The 12608-nt window shown below is 38.3% G+C and overlaps 1 protein-coding gene across 6 annotated transcripts in view; it reads left to right on the top strand.

Moving 5' to 3' along the window:
- coro2ba (coronin, actin binding protein, 2Ba) overlaps positions 1-12608 on the top strand; it is a 50404-nt gene that overhangs the window by 29379 nt on the left and 8417 nt on the right. For 4 of the 6 annotated variants that reach the window (XR_006098252.1, XM_042422284.1, XM_042422217.1 and 1 more), the window contains exons 4-6: positions 4514-4714; positions 11029-11145; positions 11970-12119. Coding sequence is in view for 5 of the 6 variants with exons in the window: in XM_042422284.1 (XP_042278218.1) it covers positions 4514-4714; positions 11029-11145; positions 11970-12119 (468 nt within the window). In the remaining variant the exon portion in view is untranslated. Of the gene's footprint in view, positions 1-1016; positions 1166-4102; positions 4123-4513; positions 4715-11028; positions 11146-11969; positions 12120-12608 lie in introns of those variants that run through there. The other 2 variants (XM_042422399.1, XM_042422474.1) reach the window with 2 other exon arrangements.

Raw genomic sequence — 12608 nt, 5'->3', positions numbered from 1 at the left:
ATTTCACTAAAAACCAGAGTCAGGGGATCTCCAAAGTCATTAGGATACATGAATGTCTGTACAAAATCTTGTGTTAATCTATCTAGATGTTTAGAGGTTTAGTGAAAATCTTTACCTGCTGGTGATGCTAGATGAAAGGTCAGTAGGGTTCATCCTCAGGGCGCCATGAATGTCTGTACCAATGCAAAATGTTAAATTCAATTCAATTTTAATTATATAGCGCCAAATCATAACAAAAGTTATCTCAGGACACTTGAAAATGTAAAACCTTTACCTACCAAAAAAAAAGGAGAAAAAACTGACATGCAGACAAGGCAGTGAATTTCTGAATAACATGTAGTACATGCAGTGAATGTATAAAATCATACAGATGAAGACTGGGAAGGTGTCCCTGCTATTTTGTATGTTCCCTGTTTATACATTTTTATGTTTTCAAAAAGCAACATCCTGACAGTCTGTATGGCATTTTACTATTCTTAAATGCTATCATTTTGCTTTCGGCACTGCTGCAGTTCCCAGCAAGGTTGATAGTTTGAGACGTTCCTTCTGGGGTACACATGCCTTTACAGTAATTGGGTAGGTTTCATAGCAGTGGAATGAAGGATTAGACTAAGGAGGGGAGAGATAAAAGATTAAAAAAGAGGAGGATGGAGGGACTGAAAACTGCTGGTGGTGCTGGGAGCCACAAAGCCCTTGTAATTCCAAACAAGCAGTAGGTGGGAGAGGGAGGATGGTGAATGGCTACTACTCGAAGGCTGTGATGTCTGCTCTGCCCTGGCTGGAGCGTGAACTGTGGTAGAGACAAACAAGGACAAGGAGACAGAGAGAGAGAGAGAGAGAGAGAGAGAGAAAGAGGGAGAGTGAGGGTTGACTGAGTGGCAGGATGGGAGAGCAGGGTAGTGGAGGAAGAGGGGGGGGAGTGCTGTCCCTCCAGCTATCAGTACCAGTAGGAGGAGAAGAGGGTGGGAAGAGCGAGTTTAAAGGGGAGGGGGGAGAAAAACATGAGAGAGAAGGAGGTAGAGCAGACACAGGCCGCCTGCTTAGATTTGAAAGGAAGGGAAGGAATAGAAGAGATCCTGGCGGCTCGTGTAGAAAGGAGGGTGGATGTTTGCAATCTGAGAAGGCCACAGCAACGCTGTAGTGTCACTGTAAGGACACCGGTAAGGTAAGGTGACCTTTTCAATTAGGTGATTATAAGAACATTGGTGTGCTGTTCAGTTGTGTTTATAAGGTGTTAAGGGAGAATTTATATGAATTCAACATTGCATAAAACATTTGTATGAAAAATTGTTAAGAAGTTAAGAAGGCCTGATATTGTGTAATCCTGCAGGGACTCACACTCATAATTCATCAGTCTCGTGATCTGCGTTGATGGATTCATAGTAATTTCTTCTCTGAGTTGCTATTTTTTTGTGTGTGTCTGCGACCACGCATGCGTTCTTTCTGGTGCAAACCCTCGTGAGATAAGAAAGACACAAACACACACAGACAGACATCCTCTCTGTGCCATACGCCAGTGACCAATGAATGAGCATCCTTGTAAAGAGAGCTCAAAGCAGTCGAGTCTCCTCTCTCCCTCTCCTCTAACCGTCCCTCAGGCCACTCTCTGCTGCTCTTCTGTTCTACATTAATTCTTTAACAAGCTGCCATTATGCTGCTCATACAGACATAGCTTCAGACCAGTCGATCTGGGTTTGAATGAGATGAGGGTGAGACATGTTTATGGCTGCATATGACCAGCTTACAGTAAAATCATTTAAGTAGAGCTTCAAGTAACAATAATTTTCATTATTTCGGTGATTGTTTTTTCTTTAGTAATTGCCAGGAAATAGTGCTAAATGCCCATCAGAATTTTCCAGAGCCCAAAGTGGCATTTTCATATAGCTTGTTTTGTCTGATCAGCTGCCCATAACCCAAAGAAATTTATTTTACAGCGATACAGAAAGGCAACAAATCCTCACATTCACACTTAAGAAGCTGACACTAGCAAATGTTTTGCATTTAGTTAATTAATTTTCTGTCAATCAAGTAATCACCCAATCAACCAATTGTTTCACCACCACATTTAAGATTCACACAAAAAAACCTTTGTTCAGACACTATGCTTATTATAATAGCAGTAGTCATATTATACTGCGGAAGGGTCGCTACATCTGCCGTATTTGAGTGCTGAAGTTAGTGCAAAGTGATCACCCGTAATTGAATAGCCCACTGGATGCCATTTCTTCTGTCTGGTTCGAGACGGAAAGGGAACAACAATAGCAGCGGCGTGGTCTGAGGATGTTTCTATTTGCATGTGTACACCACTCCTACCAGTTCCCCTCCACATCCGAAGAACAATGCTGAATAGAGGATTGCCTGATGTTATCCGTTATTGCTGCCACTGATCTGACAAGAGTCATAAATCCTCTCCCTCCAGTTCCTGTCGTGACTTGGTAGAGTCCATCGGTAGAGTCACTAGTGTCATGCTTAAAAACAGATCTGGATTCAGACAATGTCTCAAATGTATTATGTTAATTTGTTCCAACGACTTGCTTATGGGTTAAAGGGCATTTGACATCCACTTCCTGTGGCTGAGGCAACTTTTGAGTCCTTAAGCAGAACTAGCTCATGGCCAAAAAAATCAAGAGCTCAATCAATGCTTTCTTGTGGTGAAGTGACAAACAAAAGAAGCATCTTGAGTTAAACATAACCACTTCTCTTTTGTTCTGTGTAGTGGTTGCAAACAATGGCTGCTTTTCTGTTGTACAATATCCATGTGAGCCAAAATAGAGTGACAAACAACAGGACAGAGTGGAATCTGTGGTGTTTGTTGGAGTTTAATCATATTGGTTCAGAAAATGACCTTGTCTGTTGTTGTTAAGTAATCTGGATGAAATGTCTTTATTATTGCTTTTTTTTTTCTTGACTTGAAATGGTGTCGAAACAGTTTTCACCCCTCAAGAGTCTCACACCCATGACCAGTTTGGAAGATTTCCCACAACTACATGTGTGACTGTTATCATGGCTGCCCAGATGGGACAGCCCACCCTGCAACTGTGGGTTTGGTAGATGGGAATGTGACAGTAGACTTCGCTGATTATTTCTGTATAATCATCATCATTACCAGTTCCAAACAATACATTGAGGAGGAAGATAACTTTCCCTTACAGTGTTATTATAGTGTTTTGGAATGAGAACCAACTTGGCAATTTCATCATCCTTAAATATTCCTCGATTTGCTGCTAGACACATTAACCAGATAGTACAAAAGCAGGAGTTTCATCTGAAGTACGCCTTTAGCTCAACCAAAAAACACTGAAAGTGCAAAATATTTTCTTAGGATGCTGAATCCAGGTTAAAGTCATGGTACTTTATTGATTTTGCGTAGTATAAATAAACACTACACACATTTTAAAAAGAAAGAAAATGCCAAAAACCTGCTGCTTCTAGCTTCCCAAATGTGCAAATTTGCAGCTTTTCTGTTTTACAACTGTAAATTGAATATCTTTGTGTTTTGTTTGTGTGATGAAGCTTGACCAGAGTGGCCTTGAAGGTGGTAGGAGGCAGACTCAGACTTGCTGAATGAGTAAAACATGATTTATTCTGTCCAGTGTAACAAAAAAAACAAGTGTCTCAAAAAAAGAAATGAATACAAGCAAATAATTTAACTGGCTTAACTCAGGATAACTCAGACTTCATGATCATGTTCACACAACTACACTGTTATCCTCTCATTTCTGCTCACCTGAACTTACATCTCTCCCCTTAAATAGGCCCTTCAATCTACTAGGCAGAACCACATTTCTTGCAGAGGTGTCCTTTCCCTTATACCAACTGGCATATAACAATGCTACTTGTATCAGTCAACATTGTTTACAACAAAACACATCATCCACAACATAATCCTCATTATAAGCCAAAATAATTACAAATCATATAGATACTAAACCAAACATTTGACTTAGTAAAATAAATCCCCCCCATACTTGGTCTAACCCAAGATATCACTGGTGATGTCAGTGAGAGTTTAAAAGCAGGTAGTCATTGGGTGACTCCCACTCTGTCTCCTGGAAAGTATGGTGAGTCAGAAAAACAAGCTAATCTATGACTCAAGAAACTCAGGACTTAAATTAATAAACAGTAAGTGAATTTAAATATTTGTCTGTCTTGATTAAACCATTAATGCAGATGTAAATGTAAATGTAACACAGAGCTAAACACAAACAAAACCTGTGATAATATGTGATGGCAATGCTACATATATTGGCTAAACAAACAATTGACAGTATGGAAAGAAACACCAACTGGAATGGGGACCAATGGTGTGGTCTCACCCACTGTCATAGTTTGGGTTGGACAAAACAGGTAATTCAAAGATGAGACGGCATCTTGGACTCTGGGAAATTGTGATGTAAATTTAAACTAAATGATTAATTCACGTCTAATTTGGATTCTGAAAATGTTGTCAGCACTTTAGCATACAGTTACACAGATGTACAAATATGCCTTGTTTTTTTTTTGTATTCCTCAGATGTCATGGCGTCCGACTTACCGAAGCTCCAAGTTTCGAAATGTCTACGGAAAAGTAGCCAACCGGGAGCACTGCTTCGATGGTATCCCCATCACCAAGAACGTCCATGACAACCACTTCTGTGCCGTCAACTCCAAGTTCGTGGCAGTCGTCACTGAGAGCGCCGGTGGGGGTTCTTTCATCGTTATACCTGTATCCCAGGTAACTCACACTGTTATTAGTACACTCTTGGTTTGCTGTTTTGTTGCTGTGCTGAACAAGGTCAGAACTTAATGGTGACTTCAGGAAAAAAAACAGAAAGTTCCCCAAATCTAAGTTGTTATTTCTTCCTCTCCAAGTTGACCCCTGCAGTTATATACCTACATGACTATATGTTTCAGTGGAGGGGGAGATATGTGATGTTTTCCTATTGTCTGTCAAAATACTCAGTTATTGTTGGTTCTGAAAAAAGGCAGTTTGTCAAATAGTGTTTAGACATGGCACATTTGTCAAAATGTACATTATGTTTAGTTAACAATCATAGCTTGAGTAACTTGCAGTCACAGTATTATGCTATATATTCATTTAGAGTTTAGATCTTTCATTTTTCCTGTAGAATTATCATTTGTATATTATTCTGGTTCCAACTACTTCACAGCACAGTAAGCAACAGAAACAAAGGCTGGAAAGCTGTTTTTTACACAAATACAACACTAACCCTCCCTGCTATTGCAAAACATGCCAGTGTTAAATCTCGAAGCCAGAATCTAAAGCCAAAGTTGTAACAGGGTTACACTGATAGGAGCAAATAAACGCTTTGTGGTAATGCCCATAAACAAGAAAAAAGGGCACTTTTGTAATGGAAAGTGTGGAATTATTTTTCTTATTACATGAGAAGGGAATGTGTTTCTCTTTATGGAGAACTCTTTGAAATTTATTTTGTACTGCTTTTGCAGCACGATTCATTTTATAACCATGTTGTAGATTTTAATATGGAATATAAGCCTTTAAATTGCATATTTCAGAGGTATTGTGCAGGCAGTAAAGTGAGAAATTCTCTATGATTTCAGTGGAAAGTAATTTTCCAAATATTGAATTGAACTGAAAACTTGTTTGCTCCAATTTTGTGTGTGGTAGCGGTAATGGGTTTGTTCTGGAGAGCACAGGATAGCTTCTACAGGACAAGACGTGTTTACCAATCCTGATATTTGGTGTGTTTTTTTATGTATCATTCTTTAGTGGCACTTAGACACAAGGCACTGCGTTTCACTCCACTTTCCAGGTAACATTGTTGGTCCAAGTGCCTTGTCTCTTTAAGAGAGAGACTGCCAAGGTACTTGAGAAGCTCTTGGTTGCCAAGCAGGGTCAAGTCAAGCTGTTATCAGGCAGAAGTATTCAGTAAGCTGAGGCAGGGAGACTTCAGCTACATTTTGCTTTATATCATCATGAGCTATTATGTTCAGCCATGGAAAAAGACAAGCTATTGGCTGTGTGAAGCTCTGCAATCATGTATTTTATGTAATAATGCTCCTCAGATTTTAACTCACAAACTTAATAGTGATGCTCACTGCCAGATCAGCAAACGGTGTTTTCTTTTATCATGCTGTATCTTTTTATATACAGAACAACTGATCACTTAGTATAATTGAAAAAGAAGGTATTTTTCATTTCTTGCAGACATGCTTTTGCCTACCTACACTACTAGATTTGCCTCAAAAAATGTGTGAGGCTGTTGGTAATATTCAAAGGTCTCTAGGTAATTAAGATGCATTATTCTTTGTTCATGAAACTCGCTTTGTTTTGAGCTTTTTAATTTGAAGGAGAGTGTCGCAGTATCAGATAATAAAAGTTAAACTCACTGGCACAGTGCTCATTAACAAAAGGCTGCTTGCATAGACAGAACAATATGATTTTATTGGCTGGTTCAGGATATGATGACTTGGTGACTCACTAACAACTCCAATAATAACTTTATTTATGTACTATAGTGAACTTACATTGGCCTCACTGTGGAAGGAATGGCGTGGCATGTTGAGGAAACCACTTGTTTTTTTGTAGTTTTTGCAGTAAGTCAAGTTAATAAGAGCAGAGTTTTGTAAATCAGAAATCCCAAATACATTCAGGAAAATAATTCACTGTCAGTTTGTGTTTGATTCTGTTTGCCGGTCCTCACTGGCCTTCTTAATATTCAGATCTTCTCTCCAAATATTTCTGACTTGTGTTTAATATATATTCTGCTTATAGGGTAAAAAAAATACCCATAAACATCAACAGTAACAAATCTTCTGGAACTGATTGTATTTCAGTATGTTTTTTTCCCTGCTGTATAATGACTCTATCCATAACCTGTCCAAAGACCATGACTGGATCAATTTCCTCATCGTCAAAGTAGCACTTAAGCTTTTTCTCGGGTTCTGCTGAGTTGACGAGTTCAGAGTTGGCATATATCATATGACCTAGCAGTACAGATGACAGGCTCTGTGGGATGATGGCGGCTGTTTAATGCAGTATCTGTGGTCCCAACAACAAATCAGTAGACTTAACTATTGTATAAGATTCATAACATGAGAATGAAGCGTAAAAACCTTACTTCTATATGACTTGACCTTAAAGCTCCAAATGCATACAAAAGACACACTGTGATGTGAAAGGCTGGTGTTTAACGGTGACATGCATTTACAGTCTATTTGTTAATGTATACACGCATGTTCTGCCAAATGTAATAGAGTGTGAAGTTGAAGCTACAGTTGAGGAATGGAAATGAAGTTAATGAAAAGTAGACCACACTTCTCAATCAATGAAGGGGCTTAAATCTTACATGGAGAATGATGTCACCAGTCACACTTTAACCTAATTCAATAGCTGCCTGAGCTGTTTGGGAGATACCTTCATCAAAAGCAATCTCTGGGATGCCTTGTGTATGAAATCACTCAGAATAGGCAGAAAAAATGACAATTTGGAAGTAAAGTTGAGGCTTTTTGAACAAGGTTGAATGAGATGAGTAAATAAAATAAAAAATATCCTTTCCAGTCTTTATAGAGTGCATCCTTCCACTTAACAGCTTTCAAAATGAGCTCAACCTGCTCCATTAGATAAACAAAATAATATGTAATGGGTTTGCCTAATGGCGAGGTAGGAGCGTGGCAGACATATTACAATGACAGCCGGCGAGACAGCCATATGGTTGCCCCCAGACAATGCCGTTAGCGAGTGGAAGGACTACCGCTGGCACCACCTGGCACACAGACCAGCCCCAGAAATTGACACACAAGGTCACAAACACCTCTTCATCACCTCACAGAAAGGGAGTGCAGTGGGTGTGGTGCTTTTTGAATCACTGTTACTATGACTACTATTAGCAGGGTGCAAAATTAACTTTTTTGTGAATGTTCAAATTTTACCAGCCACTTAATAGATTACCATTGTTTTTTGGCTGGTAAGTGAAGCAAATCTACCAGCCACTTGCATGTTTTACCACCATTTTGCTGGTGGATGGTTCTAATTTTTGCGCCCTGTATCACAACTGCTACTGTGCATGATGCAATGTGCAACTGTGTGTGCAGCATATTGATTGAACGAATCTTATTCTAGATTATTGTGCAACAAGCTAATATCTCTGACCTTGAATAAATCTATTGCAGTTTATTTTAACTCCTTTGATTTTATCAGCTGGACTTGATATAATATGTAATATAATAATGTATAGAAGCCTATTATAAAGTCGTCTACATGGACTCATGTACAGTTTATATGCTTTAATGGTATATATAGAAAGGGAATTTCCAACCCATCGTAGACAATGCTTGTATTCATGAATACAGATGCTATTTTGTTACAGTATTTTATGCTCATTCATTTAAGCTATTGCTATGAGTTCACTAGTAACAAAGTGCTACTGTAGCATCACATGTCAACAGAGATCTAGTGCCACAGACCAGATCACTTGACTGTCTAAACAAGACTGCTGGCAGAGCACTGACAGCAGGCATTAGTCTGTTAACATGTGATAAACCACAGGAGCAGAATATGATTTCAACTTAAACATGACTCAGCATGTTCTTTTTAGTTTAATGAGGAGTGGCCGGCCATATGGGAGAGTATGCTACAGAATATTTATAACCTGCTCTGATAAGATTTATAGTCTTTTGAATCAACATGCAGCAACACTGATGTGTAACTGCAGCACTGTGAGTGAGGACTTTAGAGAAGAAACCGGTAACTACAGCAAGAAAGAAAAGACAAATTACAGAGTTTAAACTTGACCTATTATTGAATCCAGTTGTATAATTCAAATATTATTGCACATTTTCGCCAGAGGAGTCATATTATATTTTGAAACATTCATCTACTGAAAGGCTGCCGTTAGAAAAGGATGAAGTAATACTGTAACCACAGAGCAGCAGTGATGAGCCTCATTAATAAAAGATTTATCAGGAATTACAGATCAATAAAATTTGGTAACAATCACAGTGTGGAGCCTCTGGCGAGCCGTTGGTACCTGGCCAACACATCTGTGCGTCACCGGGAGAGCTCATCTGTGCCCCAGCTTCAGGAAATGAGCTGCAGAAAGACAATGAGGCTCTTGGATCTTGTCTTTTTCATGCTAGTCATGCAGATAAACATTACGGGGACTATATTTATTTAAAATGTTCTTTTTGTTTTTATGCTGAAGAGATATCAACAAAATATATGTGCAATCCAAATATACAGAATATATGAAATCTAAACTGTCTTGTTCTTTCCAGCCATTTCACGTGTCATTATAGTTTCTGATGTCCTCGTAATACCTCATAGACTTTCTAATCCCTGTGGTTCCCAAATGACTTTATGTCTTTGCAGATAATTAGCGCCAACTAAATGAGGAGTCCCTTAGATCCTATATTATTAATATTTTGAGGCCATGTTAAAATCTTCCAGTCACTGTGACATTGATAGAAAAAGCTAATGTGTCATCAAAGTTTCAACTCATATTAGCCTGTCTTGTTTTTATATTTTCTAATTGAAGAGGGTTTTTTTTCCTATACTTTATTTAAATTTACATACATGTGCATGCATGAGGGAAATTACCACCTTCAAGAAATTCCATTATATCACATATTGTTACCTACCGGTCAGCATTAATCATTAAATGTGTCTGTTATGTTTATAGAGTTATTGCTTCTTGCTGGCTCTTTTCCTTTCCTCTTATATTGACAGACATGATGTCCCCACCTCACTGTTGTCAGGTTTTGGCAGACATTGATTTCTATTGGTTTTGGCATGTGTCCCTTATCTTGTTAGTGAAGCCATCAGTATCTTTGGCAACATGTTAACTTGAAAATGCTTCCTTTTTTTTATGGCCAGACTTCTTGTTTGCTGCAATCAACACATATTTATTAATCTGTTGTCTTTTTGTGTAAATATGTATCTGTTGTGTATGTTGCTGAGATTATATTGAATAATAATATTAATAATAATGAATTGTGGCTCAGATATTGAGACTCATTTCCCAGTGCTAGCTATCTCTCTGGCCAGCAGGTCATTTGAAAGCTGATGTTGACCAATATTGGTAGTAAATTAACCATAAATTTGAATTCAGATACATTTACCATTCAAACATGTAGCAGAATATCTGACCCAAGTTTCACTGAGGCTGCACAGTTTTTTTCACAATTGTTCTTGCTGTTATAAAATAAAAATGTTTTCATTGGTTTGGAGGCGATGCTGCTAATCCATTTTCAGGACATTATTGAACATAGTAAATAGATTTTTATTAAGTGTAGAGTTTGTTAGTCTTCAGGGTTCACCGAGGACAATGCATTTAAACACACACGCAAGTATGCACTCAGGGTTTTACTGAGGCATGACCTGACGCTCATCGACAAATCTCTGAGGAAATAAAAAAGAGGTCAGTGGATTGAAGTGACATCAAACATTCATGACATCATGACCGACATTAAGAGGTTTCGGTCTGTCTGTTGTTATGAGCCAGTGCCCCACAGTGGACTCTGTGGGTTATTGCAATAACAATCCTTTGCCTCAGACATCGATGTACAATAACCAGGTCTGTTTTGTTTTGCTCTGGATTTATCAAGTCATTTCACTGATGTGATTTAAATTTTATATTATATTAGCCTTTAATGTTCACATCAATAAAGCTAAGGATTGTTTTGTTCCATCATCAGTAATGCTCTTAGTAGATGAATGAAGATAATTACTTATAGCCATTAGCCATATAGCCTCCTTGTGATCTATTCTGCTCTATTCTTGTTTTGTGTAATAATTTCTGTCTGTTGTGGCAGGTGCTGTTTTACCACTGCAGCAGTATATAGACTAGTCTATTTAAATGCATGAGGCAAAATAACCACACTACATGCATAAATCTGATCTAGTGTACTCTATTTTCTTTCTTTATCATTCTATAATCTCTCATGTTATGACACACTGCAGTAGAACTTAATATATATTGTTATTCTGATTTATTTTACTGTGCATGCTAGATAGCCTGAAACAGAAACATCAAATGTAAACAATGTCTTTCTGTCACTCTGTTTCAGTCGGGCCGTCTGGATTCTCACCAGCCAAAAGTGTGTGGCCACCAAGGCAATGTGCTGGACATCAAGTGGAATCCCTTCTTTGAAAACATCATAGCATCCTGCTCTGAGGACACCTCGGCAAGTGACCCACGTCTGTTTTTAATGTCTGTTTTATACCAAGAGGTCAATGACATGATTTGTTGACTGTGAGGATGTGAATATACTGTATCTGTGAAATTTGTTTGATGCTGAGGTTAACAACCACTGACCCAGAAGCAAAGAGGTCACCAATTTATTGTGGCCACAGGGTAACTAATTTTACTTGACACAAGCTTATGATTGGAGTTTGGCTTCCAGCTACTCTGGTCATTGAAAATGACAGATGTGAAATGCCTTTGAGCAAGGCTCAAAATCCACTAGCTGCTCAGTAACTGACTACATAAATGACATTAGACACCATGTCAAACCTCAATCACTATTACTCTTAATCTCACATGTTACATGACATATACTAAGACCCCTGTAGGCCTTTTTTCCCCAGTACATACACCTGTTACATTACTCTACAGAGCACAGTAAAGCCATGCCAGTACTTTGTCCTTTATAGTACTTTCACTTGTTGAAGGATAATCTCCTCTGGTCCAACACAGAGCTTCAAGCCATAGCTGTAATCCAGTCTAATCCTAATGCAGTGGGCTACATTGATAGCATGTGCTATTTTTGATCAGCAGGATCTCTAGCTACACTATGTCATACGGATTGTGGTTTAGAGGTCATAATAATGATTTATGAAAAACACATTGCGATCCCACACAAAAACATGGGTCACCTATTAACCTGTTCTGTAAAATACCTGTAGATATGGTTGTGTTTATGTGTGCATGCTTTATGATGATGCATGGTGTATTTATATTTATATTTATATTCATATTTATATTTATATTGTCTGTATCTATGTGAAGGTGCGAGTATGGGAGATCCCAGAGGGCGGTCTGAGGCGCAACATGACAGAAGCAGTGCTGGAGCTGTATGGCCACAGCAGACGGGTGGGTCTGATAGAGTGGCACCCCACCAGCAGCGGCATCCTCTTCAGCGCTGGCTACGACTACAAGGTACCACGACAGCAACTCTTCACTCAACAAGTTCAAATCAACATGTAATACATGCCGTCACCAATAACTTTCTTGGCCTTGCAGTAAATGCAGATTAAAGGAAATATTCCCTCTTAGATATGCCATCATGAAACCAAAATATATAAAATATACATTTTTCACATTCAGTTTCTGATTTTTCTTCAAAGATGAACACACAACATGTGATTTATAGAACAGATATGTATGCTGTAGTGGAAAGAAAACATCATGTTTTAGATATTATCGCACTGCAGGACTTATTTCATTTGTCATTGTGTGACATGGTGCTGAAACAATTAGTTGATTAATTGATTTGTTGATCAACAGAAAATTATTTGACAACCATTTTTAAAATTAAGAATCTGCTTAAGTCATTTATCAATTAAAAACACCAAACATTTTCTCTGTTTTATATCATTGTAAACCGAATACTGTTGGATTTTGATCTATTTTGGTCTAATAGACTTA

Source organism: Thunnus maccoyii, chromosome 1 (genome assembly GCF_910596095.1).
Source record: "Thunnus maccoyii chromosome 1, fThuMac1.1, whole genome shotgun sequence".
NCBI lineage: Eukaryota > Metazoa > Chordata > Actinopteri > Scombriformes > Scombridae > Thunnus > Thunnus maccoyii.
The sequence above is the reverse complement of the archived record's forward strand: the minus strand, read 5'-3'. Positions and strand labels throughout refer to the sequence as shown.